Genomic DNA, 18,469 nt, shown 5'->3' with positions numbered 1-18,469 from the left:
AACTGGATGATAATGTTATTGATGCCTAAAATTTACAGTTACATGTATAACAATGCATTTTTTGGAGCACAAATCCTGCGAATATTATGGAGACACTTTCAAATGGCTCTCAAATTACAGTTCTCATTTTGACACTAAGCTAATTTCTTTTAACCCTCTGAACTATAGTCCAATCAACAACACTTAGTCAATTTCAATATCGTCTCTTACAATATTTACGAATTCGAATCCTAATTCCTCGTCTTCATCCAACTCCTCCAGTGGGCCAACTTCAACTGGAGCTGCTCGAAAGGCCACATCGAATCCGTTTTCCACCACCTCTGCCAGTGCATTCTCCGCAAACAATAGTGGTATATCTACGATTGGTATTAGTGGCTTTTACGTACATATCCCACGATCCAAATCAGGCTGCCCCACCTTTCAGCTAGGGGTGGAACTAAACAGACATTGCGCTACAGTGGGATAATGATGAACTATAGCAACGAAGTATCTTTTAAGTTATGCGTGACGTCAGAGTGACGTCTTTTGTAAACAAAGGTATCCATCTATTCGCAAAACCAGCCCCTATAAATGTTTTAGATTTGCAATAGGTTTGTAGTAATCATATAGTTTCATGACTCTTCAATTATTCTGATTAATCTTCACGCAAGTTTTCGACAGTTTTAAAGTTGTCAATATTTGCGGCAACCCATTTTACTGGGGAACTATATCAGCTCATCCTCGTTTCTCGTGCTACTTTTTTAGCCACTGCCTCTGCCGCTACTAAAATAGCAGCACAGGCACGTGAAACTTAGAGACCCCCCCCCCCCCCCCCCGTTCGGTTGCCCCCTTGACTGACAAACAAACCCCGACTACACCGACAGCAAATCTAAAAACGATATCATTTTACATTTTGGGGGGGGGGGATGGAGGTCGTCAGTCGAGGGGCCTGAGCTGAATTGAAGGGGTAGGGGGCAAATTGAGCTATCATATAATTTCTCGCGCCTGTGCGCAGTAGTTTCGAGATCTCGCGGGATACAGAACGTGCGACATTCGATTTATCGGATGGTGTTGTAGTATTTCAGTTTTGCTCAATTCCATTGCTATTTACGGTTTGAAGTACCGGTAGGCTATGAAACGTAGACCATGTCATAGTTAGGACCGCATCAAATATCATGACCATGGAATTTGGTGGTAAGTATAGCCAGATGGTCGCCAAAGGTGTTGTTTTTTTGTCACCTAATTGTCCTAAATCGATCTGAGAAAAAAGCATGGCCGTCGCCCAGCAGGGCACGTGCCAAGCTAGGCCTACCACCTGTATTGATAAATGAGATGCATCCCCATGCTGCTGCCGTAAATGTATGTAAATGCTCGATGCGTGGACATCTTCATCATTATTTGTCATCAATCATTGACATATCACATTGATGTAACGGTAGGCCTAATCCCCCCCCCCCCCCACCCCCCACCATGCCCACCCCCTAGGCCTAACCTACCCTGTGTGGCCGCGCTTGCCGGGCGGGCAGGCCGCCCCCCCTGGCCCTAACCATAAATTCAAAATTTCACATTCATTGACTTAGACCGGCGTGCCTGCCCTTCAGCAGGCGGTATTTGCACCACGCCACCACGGGCACCACGCCACCACGCGAACAGGCGGAGCGATCATAATGACGATATCAAAACAGACCATCAGACCACAGACACTTGAGAGTTGTGGTTACATCTACCAATTATAGATGGCATGTTGGTATACTGCGTTGTTGCCTGACGGGATTTACGAGTATTTATTACTTGTTAATGGCATTCGCAAAAAGCAGGGCTATATTAAGCCGCTGTACATCCGTGTCCAACCGTTTGTCATGAGAGATCTTATCACACCATTATTGTTATCACAATACTGTCACTGCGGAGAAAGTATAGATCGGAGACCTATTATTGCGAATTCGTGTTGTACAGAGACTTGTCCATTAAAGGGCCACTATAGGCAGCATCTTGGTAGGCAACATAAAGTTACACAAAGTAGCCAGTGAGTCTCTCACCTCTCACAGTTTGTCCTAACCTAGTCACGCCTGTAACAGGGATACATTCAGTGATGAATCAAATAAGACCTAATGCCCTTACTCTGTTTATAAGTCAGCTAAAGTTGGCCAATTTGACCCCCTGCTTCTACATAGTCCCCCTTTAATGGGAAACTATAGGCAACAGCTAGGTAGGCAAGATAAAGTTACACAAAGTCGCCAATAAGGGTCTCTCACACAACAGTATGTTGAAACTATGCACACGTGTTCGAGTGAGTGATAAATGACTACAAGGGCTCTTTTAAGTCTGGAGTTGAAGTGCTTACCAAAAAAGGCTCCAAAGCTTTTTATGTTCTGATGAAAACAATTAACTCCAATCGAATAGAACCTCGTACTGCTATTCGTTTGTTTAATAGCTTTATCAGGCCAATTCTCATGTATAACTGTGAAATTTGGAGTTTCGCTTTTCTCAAGTCACTACTTATTAACGACAGCAATAAATTTGTCAAACAACTGGATCGTTTTCCATTTGAGCAATTATTGTCTAAATTTTGTAAATGGATCTTGGGTGTTAATAGATTTACATCAAACTGCGGAGTGAAGGCAGAACTAGGACAATATCCTTTCCTTGTATTTATGTTCAAACATACTTTTGATTACCTATCTCATGTTAAAAACTCCAGTAATACAATCCTTAATGAAGCTTATGAAGTTGACAAAAAGCTCACTTCGTCCTGTAGTATCAACAAATCTGTATCAGCAACTATTGATGTGTTAAACACTAAATTTCAGAAAAATCTCGATCTCTCGTCTAGTAGTACTAATGTATCAAATTCACTCGAATTATTGTATCATTCTCATTTCTTCTCTGTATTACAAAATGACAAAAGGTCAAATTCTAGTCAAAAAAACAAACTCAGAACCTACAGAACTTTTAAAACTGAGTACCAACTTGAGCCCTACCTTAATGTTCTAAAAAACAGGGGGTTGTTTTCAAAAATGGCTAAGTTTCGCCTTAGCAATCACAACCTACTCATCGAAAAAGGTAGACATTTTGGTACTCAGTTAGAAAAGCGTCTCTGTCCTTTTGGGTGTAACGTTGTCGAGGACGAGTTCCACTTTTTTGCACGATGTCCCTCTAACAATAAATTAAGAGACGAGTATCTCACAAATATAAATTTTTATAAATGTAGTCAATTATTTTCAAATCTGGATTTTATTTCTATTATGAGTAGTACTGACAACAAGATTATTTTAGATACCGCTATTTTTATCTCGAAAGCCTTTGAAGAAAGACAAACAGCTCTTCAGGGGCACTAGTGGTCTTATTTTAATTACCATATACATGTAACTTTCTTTTAAAAATATTTTTGTATGTGTTGTAGTTGTATATATATGTACTGCCATACTGTCTTATCCTTTGATAGTTGTGCAATAAATTGAATTGAATTAAATTGAATTGAATTGATAAATCTAACTCCTCCCCCCCCCCCCCCCCCCAACCCACCCCACCCAAACGAACGGCCACCCCTTTAAAGGGAGACTATATAACCCACTCGTACTCGTATGGTTTTTGCAGGTCAGTCGTCAGTTGGAGTAGGTCTAGTTACTCAACGGTAATTCAGTACGTATTTCCGTAGTTGGCGTACGCCTTTATTCCAATAATCCCAAGAACGGGCATCAGAGAAGCTAGGATAGCAGCCAACGCCATCTATAATTGTTCCAAGAAACCATGATCCAATTAATCGACCGCTATTTTGATATCGTCATTATGATCGCTCCGCCTGTTCGCGTGGTGGCGTGGTGCCCGTGGTGGCATGGTGCAAATACCGCCTGCCCTGCCCTTCTGCCAAAAGAGGTAATTCATGAATTGTGTTATTGTGGCCTCAAATATGGTGGCGTTTCAATATTTCCCAGGCCGATTACCCTGTCATCGCATTAATTATTTCCATGTGATGTCTTGATGAGGGGGGTTCTTCGCCTATTTCTTGAGCAACGAAGGTGCTGAGCCCGTGAACATGAGACCGAAATCTGGCAGGTCAGCACTCCCAGTTACGAAGGACTGTATAAGGTCACTCAGGCCTCTCAATTACATGATTCCTACACCGTTACCGTTACCGTACAGGATGTCCCCAAATTAGGTGGTTTTTTTTCGTTTTTTTTTAAATATGACCCCCCTGAACTGAAGCGTTTTTTGACCCCTAACATAACCAAATCTCATCCAAATGGCCTCATTTTAAAGTTTTCCCCTAAAATTATGATTTTTCTGGTGTATGTGGTGATATCAGTCACTAACTTTGATTTATGACATCGCTGTTCAGGCAAATTGGCGTGATGAAATGTCTCCAAATTAAGCCAAAAAGCAAAAAAACATGTCCCTCAAAATAGGATAAAAAAATACAGGGTGTAGAGGTCTCCACGTAATTGAAAGGCCTGTCACTCTATCGTACAATGGCCCATTTGGATAGAATCATGGTGTTACAAAGCTCAGTAGAAAAGTATTTTTGACTGTCCTCAGCTGATCCTTTTCTCAAGCTGGGGTTGGTTCGAACCCCCTGATCCCCCCCCCCGGCTACAGCCCTGACGTTAGACATTCCTAAAAATAGCACTGCGATAGACCGTATCTGCATAGTAGTAAGCTTAAACTCGTTGCGCAGGAATTCCCTACCTTTATTGGCGCAGATACTCGACTCAATGGCGGATTGGAGCGTAGAACATCGAGAGTATTCAAATGGGCTATCGTTGATTAGGCTCTGCTCATCCCGAGGCCAACCTTGTGTCTTCCTGTTTTGCAACCACATGTAGGTTCATTGGCAAGGATGTGGCCAATCAGGCGCCTCCCCTTTAACTATTGGCATTGTCTGAAGTTGTCTTAAGGCCTTCTAAAGCTTCGTGTTCGTTAAAATCATAGATCGGGTGTAGCCTGCATGGAGGCTGTATTTTGTCTAGGCTAAGTCATAGTTTTGACTATTATTAGTATTTGTCACTTTATGTGTTTGTTTTTCAGCATCATCCAATGGTAATGATGACAATCCTTCTGGTGAGAATGCAGGGCATTATGCACGAATCAAAGAGTTGGCTGCCTCCTATCGCAGGAGAAAGAGGAAAACCTATCCTAAAAAGAACTTAAAGCCATATGTGAAGGCTCCATCCAGGGACATAAATGGTGCTATAGATGGTCCATCAGTTCCCAGAAGAGAAAGAAAAGGGGGGAAAAACCTCAACGACAGGTAGATTGTTTTTGGTTGACAAATGCCTTCACCTCGTCTGAGCCATCAATATTCAATTGGGCTTTATACATGGAAAAATATTGCTGCTAGACTAGGCTTACATTAGTGCAATTAACTGATAATTTCATGTTCTGGACAAATGGTTTATGCCTACAAATCCAACCCTATCACTGCTATACCTCTTTAAAATTTCTCACCAATCTTTAAAATCAAACCAGAAAAATTAGTCTTTTCCACCCTTTTTATGTAAGAAATTCCATGGAAGAAATTGCATCTTTTCTGGCGTAATCTGCATTTGGCCGTAATTTCAAAATTGCTTGTTTTTCCAGAGAAACTAAAGGACTTTCCTGAGGAATTGCAACCAAGTAATCATGAAGTAGAAATCGATGCACCTTTCGATTTTCAAGTGTTCCAGCAAGGTTTGTGATTTGTCTTTTTAAGGTCTTTTTATTCATCAGCTAGTTGGCTCTATTCCAAGACACAAATCAAGTTGTGTATTTTATAAGGAGTAAGTTTCCGATTTGAACCTACCATACTTTTTACGGCTGCAGAGGTCAAACGACATGAACTGATTCATCTAAATTTTGAATTTTGTGTTGATCACAAGTCAGGTTATAGTTTGCAAATGATTTATTCTTTTTTAAAGGTTAATTGGGCAACACTGGCTGCTGATTAAGGCAAATAATGGTATTTTCGAATCAACACTTAAGAACTTTTTTTTTCTTTCCCGGTAGTATTTATCAATGCACTTTTAATTTATAGTGAGAGCTGAACTTATGGAGCTTCTGAATGGGATTCGGGCTTCCAATAGTACTGAAGTGCCAGGCACTGAATCTGAATGGAAGAAAAGGCATTTTGTTGCGCATGCTGACCGGAAGCAAAGACAAGAGGAGAGTTGGGAGGAGGTGCGGGAGCCAGTATTGAGGTCAATACTTAGGAAAATGGGAAAACATAGTTCATCATGTGCAGTTTGTGTCTCATGTGCGTCGTCAGCTGTTATCAGGTATGACATATTTGTAGGAGATAAATTTGTTTTCAAAGTGTACATGTAACAGGCACTAAAAATAACTGAAGGAACACAGCTATTTAATCAAAACACAATTTGTTCTCTAGAATGTGATTCAGAGTCTGGAGCTGAAGATAGAAGCTGCAAGAACACCACGGTTTTCCCTTGTGCCATGGTCAACCCAGTTTGTTGACCAGGTTTTCCAGCCTTCTGCCCTATCTTCGCCCTATCTTCGGGAGTTTTTCAATTTAATTATATACACACTTTCATTCTTTTCAGATTCTTATAAAGTTCATTGGTTTAAATAACATGACATGATTTGAAAGAGAGCAATTAACACGACAGTATTAAAGGGGCTTTCTTCATATTAGCAGTTTGTGCAGTTACGATGCATGTCGAGTTCACTGCTATATCGATCAGTTTAAAAGTTTATCATTTTCATTTCAGATGCTTCAAAGAGTCGGGCTTCTCTACGAAAGTGTCTTGAAAAGGAGAGAAAGCAACTTCAGCATTGTGTTAGTCTGCTGTCATGTTTCTGTGGACGAAGTCACGCAAGAGGACTATTTGTTGCCTTGGCATAATCCTGCAGGTTGGCATTCACTTCATATTCATTTACCCACAAACTTCACTTCGTACATGTAACACAAAGTCCAGAACACAAATAACTCCAAGTGGTAATGTCCTGCAGTCATTTTCGATTGTTCAGAGAAATTGATCCAGCTGTTGTTTATCAAGCAATTTGAGGTTTAAAGCCTGGGTCGGCATTTTGCTCTAGACTTACTGGTACATTGGTCTTCAAGTGATGTAAAGTACATTCTACCTTGTACATTTAACACAATTTGGTTGCAATGTAGCATTGGTTGCGAGTAAAATGTTAAGTTGCGCCTCAATCTTATAGTCACATTTCTGACATATCCAGCATGTATTTTTACCAGAGTTTCGTATGTACATGTAGGAGGGATGGAGCAAGAAACTTTTAGCCTGTAGTCCTAATATTTGTTTCTTCAATTCAGGAAACAAGGGAGAAACATTTGCTTTGAAGAAGAAAATAGTTGATATACATGAACACATGACCAGGTACATCGAGGAATTGCCTGTGCTCATTCAAGAGATGGTATCAACTGTTCTTTTCTTCAAGAAAAAAATCAACACCTTGGAAGACAGAATCAATACCGTGAACAATGAGGCCATCAAAAACCAAGGTAGTGGCCATGCAATTTTTTTTACCCAACATTTGTGGAGGTTGATGCATACATGTACTTGTCTTGCTGTGGCACTACCTCTGAATTAACCTGGGCTGTGGATGCAGATCTGGATCTGACTGCAACTTCGTTCTTTCCCAGCTCAGGTTCAGTTTACTAATACAAATGTACTACGACCTGCTTTGAATTAATTCAAACCGAATGCCTTTCATTAATCTAACTGGACAGACATAAACTATTGGTTTGCAGATGTATGTGCATTACCTTTGTTGATGACTTCAGAATTTTAATGTCCAGCTCTCCTTCTATTTAAGAAAACCATGGATTGGTGATGTTGCTGCTGGAATCAAAGGAATTCTACACAGACCTTCTCCTAGAAGCAACAGATGTATTTGAATGTATAGACACTGACATAGAGATCGTGGTGGATTTTGAGGAAGGGGAGGTGCAACCTGGTGGTGAAGAATCAAATTCGGAGGAGGATGCGTCTAGCTCTGAGGAGGAGGAGGACTGTGATGACATTGGCATTGAGTACGTGTAATTAACCCTTTGAAGCCGGATTTATTTCAGAAATCCCGATCTTTTTCGACTTGATTTGGTCTAAGTTTGTCTAAAAGGGTATAGTGTCCCCAAATGTCACTCAAAGCTAACAAAGTATGCCACGAGATGCTAACGTTTTCGGAACTCTGTGGCATCTCTTAAGGCCCTTGCAGAGGTTCTCAAGAAGCATGTTTGTGAATAAGGTGACTTTTTCTGGTGAAAGTTCGAACTTCCAATGCAGTTTATTGGGAAACTACGCCGCAAATCAGGTGTTGTGACGACCCTAAAATGACGTCATATGGCAAAAAGTGTCAACTGAGGCAAAACTGTTCAGTGAGAGTTTTTTTTTGCTCGTCTGGCGCTCAGGAATCTGCCAACTGTTCGACGATACAGCGATGTTCCGGCCCTCGGGACGAACTTAACCATGACTGAGGGGGGGTACCTGCTGCTGGTTAATTTTTGGCTCACCTGTGAGCCTTTACCATCACGCAGCGTCCGTCGTCGTTAGACATGGGTGGCACGTTTTGTTACCGTTAAAGCCACTGAACTGAAACTTAGTACACATGTACCCCTTGGTGACCACTACTCAGAGACCAAAACGCGGTCTCATATGTTTCACGGTTTGGCCACCAGGGGGCCAAAGGTAAAAAATGAAGAAATGCGTTTTCTCCCTTATTACTGGTCCGAAAAATTTGAAAAAAATATGGTAGGTACTTCTACTAATGGGACATCACATATCCTCCGGGTTTTTGATTTGACCTAATTTTCAAAGTAAGATAGGTCAAAGTTCGTCGACGGCACCGCTGTTAGTCAATGGTGGCACGTTTTGTAACCGCTGAGGCTATTGAACTCAAACTTGGTACATATATACCCTTGGGTGACCTTTACTCAGAGACTGAATCGTGGCGTCATACGATTTACGGTTTGGCCAATAGGGGGCCAAAGGTCAACAATGAAAATATGCGATTACTCGCCTACGTCTGAAAAATTTGAATAAAATATGGCAGGTACTTCTTGCAGTGTTACATCATATATACTCCGCATTCATTTTTTGGCTCACCTGCCCCTTTTCATCCCCCCCTGACCCACCCACCCCTGACCCCACCCCTGACCCCACCCCTGACCCCACCCCTGACCCTACCCCTGACCCTACCCCTGACCCCACCTCCTCCCCTCCTCCTGCCCCTCTTACAACACTAGAACTCTAAGAACTTCCAAGGCAGGTGTAACTACAGAGTGAGAGCAGACCAGACCCCATTTTAGCAATGCATTAACCCCTCTCCCATTTATTGCTAGAGGCCCTTGTGGTTATTGCACAATTGGTCAGATTACTACAGAGAGTGACACTGAGCAGCTGAGAGAAAACTTAGTTAAAGGTAAAGTCCAAATTTTAACCACTATAAACCTTCCCAACTCAAAGATCACTGTTAGTTTCATTGTTCATGAACTATAGTACAACAAGAAATATTAATTTCTCCAATTTCTCTCAAAATTATGTCATTCTGGTGCAGATTATTCACTGTTGACATTTCACAGGAGGACCATGTGATAATGCACTGGGCAGTGTGTGTGCATCATCCGCATGCTTCCAGGCCTATGCTGGTGCTGGCCTGTGTGCAGAGGAGCCTGTAGTGTTGGGCTCTATTTAGTTTCTCAATCATGTTTTACCCACACTTTAAAGGGACACTAACCTGACTTCTCATATTACCACTCAGGCTGCCCAGCCCGAAATGAAAATGACAGATCACCCCTATCTTGACAATGGCAAATGCACAGCGCCAGGATAGGGCATACATAGCCTATCTGAATGAATGAGGACTCACGAGGGGAGTGTATTCTTACTGAAATCGGGGTTGAGGTCGGGTTAGTGTCCCTTTAAAAAAAACGATTTTTAAACTGAATTTTCAACGGCTGTTGTCATAGTGATAGTCGTCAGAGTAACTTCACTGTGGTTCCAGTGTAGCCTAAAGAAATTGCCGCCAAATTCCGTCTTGGTGGCGTTGCCAGCATCAACCTCGTTTCCAGGACCTTGCATTGCATATGTCTTATGCACTGGGACTTTCGCGCCGAAGCCCCTGGGCACGAGGTACTTTTGCAGTACATCTGTCACCTAAATCCTAAGCGTAACGATGGAGAGTAGTGGAGCGGAAAAGGCCTGCTTGGGTGGGAGGATGCCTTTTGTAGCCTTTTTGGCTCACCTGTGAGCCTTTACCATCACGCAGCGTCCGTCGTCGTTAGACATGGGTGGCACGTTTTGTTACCTCTGAAGCCACTGAACTGAAACTTAGTACACATGTACCCCTTGGTGACCACTACTCAGAGACCAAAACGCGGTTTCATATGTTTCACGGTTTGGCCACCAGGGGGCCAAAGGTAAAAAATGAAGAAATGCGTTTTCTCCCTTATTACTGGTCCGAAAAATTTGAAAAAAATATGGTAGGTACTTCTACTAATGGGACATCACATATCCTCCGGGTTTTTGATTTGACCTAATTTTCAAAGTAAGATAGGTCAAAGTTCGCCGACCGCACCGCTGTTAGTCAATGGTGGCTCGTTTTGTAACCGCTGAGGCTATTGAACTCAAACTTGGTATATATACCCTTGGGTGACCTTTACTCAGAGACTGAATCGTGGCGTCATACGATTTACGGTTTGGCCAATAGGGGGCCAAAGGTCAACAATGAAAATATGCGATTACTCGCCTACGTCTGAAAAATTTGAATAAAATATGGCAGGTACTTCTTGCAGTGTTACATCATGTATCCTCCGCATTCATTTTTTGGCTCACCTGCCCCTTTTCATCCACCCCCGACCCACCCACCCCTGACCCCACCCCTGACCCCACCCCTGACCCCACCCCTGACCCCACCCCTGACCCCACCCCTGACCCTACCCCTGACCCCACCCCTGACCCCACCCCTGACCCCACCCCTGACCCCACCCCTGACCCCACCCCTGACCCTACCCCTGGTCCTGCAACTCCCAAAACGACTTAGAATTATTGCCGGACCACTAGGGACCTTGGAAAATGCCTTTTGTGTAATCTGATATATTGTGAATCCACCAATTATGTATAAGCAGATTTGTATTACTGGCTGAATGTGAATTTCAGCAGCAATAAAATGATTCTTGCATCAAAATACATGCACTTGTTTTCATTGTTGCTCACCTTGGGTGAACACAGCTGATACTATCAGGCTGCCTACATGTATAAAGAAACATCAATTTTTGCCGGAAATGAGCAGACAGGTGTCAAAGATGTGTATGGTCAAGTAGCATCTGCCTCATCTTGACTGAGAAAGGTTGTGTATTCAAGTTGCCCTTGTCCTTGTGCCATCCCCTGAAGGCCACGCTTTGAAGTGACTGACCATTGTATTGTCCTGCATGTATATGTATACATGTAGCGGGCTGTTGGATTACTGAGAAAAATCAAACTACTCTGAATGACATCTTCAAAGACTGTACTTCAGTATGCGGTAGGTGTATTCTGGTTGGATGTGACATTGTCTCAAGTAAACCATCATTCTGAATTACATACCATATGCAGCTGCAGTATTTTGGTTAGAAGTGACATTATATCGTACATGTAGGTAAACCCAACTCTTCTGAATGATATCATCAGAGTCATTATTTCCATACGATCAGGCGTATTCAGGTTGGATGTGACATTGTGTCGAAAGTAAACCGACCATTCTGGATGACGTCTTCAGAGACGGTATTTCCATACGATCAGGCGTATTCAGGTTGGATGTGACATTGTGTCGAAAGTAAACCGACCATTCTGGATGACGTCTTCAGAGACGGTATTTCCATACGATCAGGCGTATTCAGGTTGGATGTGACATTGTGTGAAAGTAAACCGACCATTCTGGATGACGTCTTCAGAGACGGTATTTCCATACGATCAGGCGTATTCAGGTTGGATGTGACATTGTGTCGAAAGTAAACCGACCATTCTGGATGACGTCTTCAGAGACGGTATTTCCATACGATCAGGCGTATTCAGGTTGGATGTGACATTGTGTCGAAAGTAAACCGACCATTCTGGACAATGTCTTCAGAGACGGTATTTCCATACGATCAGGCGTATTCAGGTTGGATGTGACATTTTTTTAAGCATTTTCAATGACATCTTGTGTATATTCTGGGTGGGTGTGACAAATCCTTAAGTAACCCAAACATTCTGAATGACGTCTTCAAAGGCAGTATTTCCGTATGTGGCAGGTGTATTCTTGTTGGACGTGACGTTGTCTAAAGTAAAGTGTTACCTTGCTGTTCGGACACTCCAATATCGTCCGCAATTGAAAGGCGTCCTGGTTGTGGAATTCCACCCAAACCAATTCAGCACCGGTGTCCTTATTAGAGAGGTATCCACCGAGGGAGGCTCCAAGTCCAATGTACATGTAAAGTACGCTGTAATTTGCAATCCTAGCACATGTAGCCAGACTTCTCTATTGATGCCAATTCAAGAGGAACTCAGTATCAAGTGCCGGTCTGGATATTGTCTCAAGGTATGAATTCAGGGACCATCTCACAGGTACATGTTTTTTGAAGCAAAAATGACTCAAGTCACTTAGTCTTGGGTGTGACCACACTCAAAAAGACTAAATGACTTACCCGTAGTCTTTTAGGCTTCAAAATACTTGAGATGGTCCCTTATAATACATGTAGTCAAGTCGCTGTGAGGTAGCAAAGATAAAGGCAAGACTATATGTATCTAATAATATGAAAAACGCCACGTTTATTGAATGATACATGTATACAACAGCCACAGATTGTCTGAAAAAACAATAATTCCACAGTACATGTACATGTAACTTACATTTACTTTTAATGAGACCTTTGAAAGATATGATAAGTTTACATTGTTACTATATTTGTGCCAATTCAATATTATCCATTATGTAATCTTTCATCAAAAGTGATCATGTGAGTTTATGTCAGAATGAATAATGCGTGGAGGTGAAGAAGGAATACCGAAATACGTGAATTCCACTGAACAAAAAAACACAGGTGGGAGGATTTGCACAAATTCACATAAATTGACATGAGGTGCATCACTTCTTGTGCGTTCCTGAACCTAAAATAGAGGAAATTAAAAGAACCACTATTATGCAGATATTAGTATCACACGACATCATATCATTTTCTTCAAGGGTACACTACCAAAATATATGGAATTAAGGCGAAGAAAACAAGCAAATCTCAATTACACTGCATTCATGCTGCAACCTCATACTAGTTTGAGATGCCTTTGAACGAAAGACTTCCACTGCTTTGAAGTGTTCCCAACAATTTTCTCACCAGCGAAGTGTTTTTATTGAATAGAAACCGTTCTGTAATTGCAATACAAAAGCCTTTTGAATGGACAGGTGAGTTTTATGACATCTTTTAATGTATCATCTGAAGGAATTTCAATAAATTGATTGTCAATCCTTCCTTTTGACTCCACAATTCTGATAAACGATAATTATGTGATAAGCTACAGTTGTTCGAATTGGGCACTACCTCTAAGAAACTGCTGCATCAGCCTGACTCACAACCACTACAACATCAACTGCATAGAGCACACAGCCATAATCCTTTCAATCATGATTTACCTAATTTTTCTTTGTAAGAAGAGATGAGAGGAGAAGTTACGTCTTCCGCTTTCACCCATGAGTTGTGGGACGCATCATATCCTTGCCACTTTATGTAATACGTGTTGTTTTTGGGGTCGTAGTTGTCTATTCTCTCAGCTGCGCAATAGTCTCCTGCAAAATAAGTCAATTACATTTCATTTTGATGGCCATGCGACCAAATTGTCCCCCCCCCCCCCCCGATTGGATATGAGGATACAGGGGTCAGTTCCTCATTAAACCTTTCAACAACTGAACATTTGGCTAAATGTTTCTTTGTAATCTCATTGCATCATGCACTCCGAGGAGTCCATTATTTCAATGGAAATATCACATAACTGTTTGTTTTTGCTCCGCAAATTAAATTTCTAAATCAGCTTATGGTTGCAAATTTCTAAATCAGCTTATGGTTGCAAATTTCTATCAAAAATCCTATCCTCCTGATGATGTGATGCAATGATGCCATGAAGACAAGTGCTACATTTTCTATATATCTTATGACCACTGTTATTTCCAACACGGCAACTTGAATCTAATAAACATTTCTTACCCTTCGCCTTGCTTGCTTTTCCCTTGCTGGGCTTTTCTTTTCTGAAAAAAGTGGTACGTGTTTCCATTGATAGTGCTTCTTACATGTACATGTACAAACAATAAGAAAACCGCACGAGTGTCTGATCCGAGTATCCAGATTGCACGAGATGATTTTCTACGGCTTGAAAAGCTCTCACCCTGCGTAGAAAATCATCGAGTGCAATCTGGATACTCGGATCAGACACTCGTGCAGTTTTCTATTTATCATATACGTCTGCCAGATCACTGCACTTAGGGTATATGATAAAAGTGCTTAACGACAGACAAAGTCAAAACCAACAATGCTGGACAAGATGAAATCGTAAGGATATAAGCTCACCCATGTGAGCCAAGAATAGAAAATGCCACAACATTACCATGACAAAAAAGGGAACTATTGACTTTTACACTAGAATTAGAAATTACAATTAGAAAATTAGACAACCAAACCATTGGGTACATGCGTACTGGTTATCAAATTGGATATTAGTGGTGCAATAATAACACACACTCAGGTTTGGTAAGAAAGAATTTGAAAATACACTATTATTTCTGGAGGCCAAGGCAAAAATTAGATAGTACAGTCGTGCTCGAAAGTTTACATACAATTCAAAGGATGATATAACCTTGTCTCTTTCTCTGCAACTACAGAACGCGGGAATAGTATATAGTTTACAGGAAGTCTATCATCACATCTCGTCATCAACTAAAAAACATACTTCTGTTTCATTAATTTCATTGTTTTTATGAGCTCTATTTGAGAACAATGCATATTTCAGAGTGTCATAAGTTTACATACACCTACCTTATCTACAAGTTGTTTGGCCTTGAGGTGGGCAAATATGTTATGCAATGGCTTTTATCTTGTCTCCACTACCTGTTGACCATCATGATTATGTCATAGCTCAGGTGGCGCCACTGTAGCAGTATTAAAGGGACTGGGTTTCTGCTCAGGTCATTTGCCAGCTTAGAGCCATCATGGGGAAGTCAAAGGAGTACTCTCAAGATCTGATAGAGTCGCCTGTCCACTTGAACCAGTCTGGTACTTCACTAAGAGTCATTTTCAAGCAGCTTGATATGCCACGGGCGTCAGTTCAGACAATAAAGCGGAAGTACAGGGACCCAGGGACAGCAGCAACCTTACCAAGGTCAGGAAGAAAGCGCAAGCTGACAGCCAAAGATGAGCCCACATTGGTTAGAAAGGTGCACATTAACCCCGAGACGACCAAGAAACACCTCTGCCAGGAATTAGAAGCTACAGAGACAAATGTGTCACTGTCCACTGTCCAGAAGGTCCTGCATCGTAGTGGACTACGAGGCTGCAGGGCAAGAAAGAAGCCTTTACTTCAAAAACGCCACCGGGAAGCAAGGCTGAAGTTTGCGAGAGAACATGTGGGCAAATACAGAGCCTTCTGGAGGAGTGTTCTTTGGTCTGATGAGACTAAAAGCGAAGTCTTCGGCCACAACTACCAGCAGTACGTTTGGCAAAACGGGGGGGGGGGGGGGGTGTGGTAATCCAAAGAACACCATACCGACTGTGAAGCACGGAGGTGGCAGCATTATGCTATGGGGATGTTTTGCTGCGGAACCTTGACAAACATGCCACAGGTTTTCCCATAAAGTCATGATGACAGATTGGACATGACAGGTAAAGTCTGAACAATCTCAAGGTCTAAAAAGAATTCGGTGATGGAAACTTGGTCACACACATACCTTAGCTTTGACTGACTTCCTATTGTTCACAGGTTGAGAAGTTGCCTCAGGCCTACTTGCTGGTGCAGCCTGTAAAAGAGAAGGCAAACACATCTGGGTCAGACGGTCTAGCAAAGAGGTCACATGCCACAATCTGAAGATTATTGTCAGTCACTTTTAGTGGCAGTGTATCTGCTTCTCAATCTTTTGGGTATTATTTGTACCTCTGCATACAACCAATTGGCAATGAAATCGGAAAAAAGATTTCAAAGATGGCTGCTATGCAGCCAGAATTTGCGCAAAGATGAAGAAGTTAAAATTTAGAATGGCAATTCCCAATGATGCTAACATTGCACGATAATATATCGCCAGGTCTGCTTTGTATCCCCATTTTACTATTTCTGTCATGCAGACATAGCGCTAATTTAATTACCCTTTAAAAAGTGGCAGTACTGTACTGTCATCATAATCATTGTGGGTCCACTTTTAATAACCATTCCTGGTCCTCAGTGGTTCAGTTGCAATAACAGCGTGCGTGAGGAAGTCACTCATAATTCATTAACTAAATTAATGTACCGGTAGGCCTGGCCTGGTGGGCTGCTAAGCTTCTGTAAATGCAGTGCTAGATACCATGGCTATCTACATTTGTACCATACCATCATCTTCTCACGATGTGGCAGTACAATAGACAGTTTCGAGAAAGACCCTGACCAAACTCCTCGCATGCGTGGAGAGTGTCCAGAACAATACGAGAAGGATTAAAACTTTATTCTCTCCATTGTTTGGTTGCAGAGAGAGGGAAACGGGAAAGAGTCACAGTTGCATCCTTATTTTTCACAATCCAAATGCCAATTTTGTTTGCACATGTACCAAGTTTGAAGGGAACCTTTTCAGAGTAAGCCTATGACTGTAAATAAGTGTAATGTATTTGCTGTAGTAAAAGTCCAGATTTCCAAGATTACGTAACAACTTGGACAAAACTATAGCCTCACTATACGATACTCGCATTTCATGATTTTGGCATCGACATTATTCAATTGTGATTGTCGTCACACTGTGGGCTTATAATAAACCGTGAGATGCACTTAATGATTACCTACCCATATCGCGATATCACAAGTTTGCATCTCACAGTTTATGTGATTTATAATAGCCCACACTGTCACTGCGTCTGCATGGCCATGGCCATGATGGCCCATGAGTGTGACTGTGAGCGTCAGTGAGTGTGCTCACCTAACATAACATTAACAATAATACCAATACTAAGTAATAGGCCTACCCATCTCCTATAGGTGAAACAAGCAAACAAATCAAGATTCCGCTTATTATTAAATGTCAAGGGTCCATAAATAACTTTATACCTCTGTCAGTCTGCACAGCAGCTGCCTGCTGTTCATGCATTTCATTTCAGTTACATTCGATGCATCATGTGCATAGGCCTATGTTATTGTTATTGACATTGTATGCAGGCTGTACCGAAAGGGGCTGGCTGGTTTGGTTGGCCAAACGCCGCCAATGTCGATTATGTAAAGAAAACTTCACAATAATATTGATACCTGCTAAATCTTCATTAACCATGCTATTACCTGTATCATTATTGTTACTGGTAGAATCCATTTCGTCCCGATGGTAAGCGATATATTACGACAAATGAATTGAGGTCCGACTCTTAAGAAATTCTGCTAACCGGGCATTTCGCAATCTTGAGACTAGAGGCGCTGATTTCGTCACTTTCGCAATGCATTCGAAGAACCTCTGTTGGCGTCGTGATTACGTTCGGTTGACTCATCACCCAGCGGAATAGGAAAAAGTAGGCCTATCATCCTGAGCTTGGGGGCATTTCCAATCAAACGTGAGGCGGAGAGAGTAAAAAAATCAATGTGCAGCCAAAGGCGTGGTGTGGTTGGGGTCCGTGGGCGGGCACGTTTATGGGTGGGGATCAGGGGAGGGTACTCTTCCACTATTTTCCTTGTGCTTGCAAGCTAACTCGGGCTGATATCTTCAGAGGACTACAATAACGATTACACTGGACCGGTGTAGAAGTTTAACATGTCCTAGGATAGAATGTCCGGGAAACAAAGGATTCTATTATGCGCTTCAATCTCTGAGCTATTGCATTGTTAGTCATGGTCTCGATAGACCAGATAATAGGACCATAAAAATATTATTATTATAGCAGAATACAATAGGGCCGGACACTTTTTCCAGGGGACATTTTCTACTTTTACACCGGCAGTTCGTACTGGTCGGGTCGCACGGTCGGAGCGCATAACCAGATGTTCGGTAATTCAAAGCATTTGGACTAAAAAGGGTAGGGCCTAAATGCGGGGTCTATGGTAGGGTGGAATCGGAGGGGGGGGGGCGGGCGGGCGGGCGCCCGGGGAGCGGGGACGAGCGGACAGTGACCATATATTAAAACAAAAGATCAACAACCTAACCTCCTTCACTATAACGGACTCCTGATTGGCTGTTCATTAATCGTAGAATGCCCACGATATAAAGGCCAGATGTCAATCGTACATACACCACGTTTGTTTGGAGGAGACTACGTTGCCTCTGCAGGTACGGCACCCCAGGAGTCACTAATTGTCGTAACAACCTCACGTAGTGTTAT

At 42.1% G+C, this 18,469-nt stretch overlaps 1 protein-coding gene and 1 long non-coding RNA gene across 5 annotated transcripts; one reads left to right on the top strand and one right to left on the bottom strand.

The window, feature by feature from the left end:
- The first annotated feature begins 1,005 nt into the window (after positions 1 to 1,005).
- On the top strand, positions 1,006 to 6,817 carry LOC135503350 (uncharacterized). 2 transcript variants are annotated; one of them, XM_064796904.1, is made up of 5 exons: positions 1,006 to 1,173; positions 5,005 to 5,227; positions 5,557 to 5,646; positions 5,990 to 6,152; positions 6,681 to 6,817. In XM_064796904.1, exons 2-5 carry the CDS (start codon positions 5,173 to 5,175, stop codon positions 6,718 to 6,720), a joined length of 348 nt encoding a protein of 115 aa, XP_064652974.1. In that variant the 5' UTR covers positions 1,006 to 1,173; positions 5,005 to 5,172; the 3' UTR covers positions 6,721 to 6,817. The 2 variants fall into 2 exon arrangements, with proteins under 2 accessions (XP_064652974.1, XP_064652973.1); XM_064796903.1 differs by having other exon boundaries at positions 5,990 to 6,230.
- Positions 6,818 to 12,691: 5,874 nt separating this feature from the next.
- On the bottom strand, positions 12,692 to 17,736 carry LOC135503140 (uncharacterized). 3 transcript variants are annotated; one of them, XR_010449863.1, is made up of 5 exons: positions 17,442 to 17,736; positions 15,877 to 15,945; positions 14,144 to 14,184; positions 13,576 to 13,728; positions 12,692 to 13,055 (listed from the first exon to the last, which is right to left on the bottom strand). It is a non-coding gene; the product is annotated as an uncharacterized LOC135503140 (long non-coding RNA). The 3 variants fall into 3 exon arrangements; XR_010449861.1 differs by lacking the exon at positions 12,692 to 13,055 and having other exon boundaries at positions 13,252 to 13,728; XR_010449862.1 differs by lacking the exons at positions 12,692 to 13,055; positions 17,442 to 17,736 and adding an exon at positions 16,289 to 16,375 and having other exon boundaries at positions 13,252 to 13,728.
- Between the last annotated feature and the right edge of the window lie 733 nt (positions 17,737 to 18,469).

Source organism: Lineus longissimus, chromosome 19 (genome assembly GCF_910592395.1).
Source record: "Lineus longissimus chromosome 19, tnLinLong1.2, whole genome shotgun sequence".
Taxonomy (NCBI): Eukaryota; Metazoa; Nemertea; class Pilidiophora; order Heteronemertea; family Lineidae; genus Lineus; species Lineus longissimus.
This window is presented reverse-complemented; position numbering and strand designations above follow the sequence as displayed.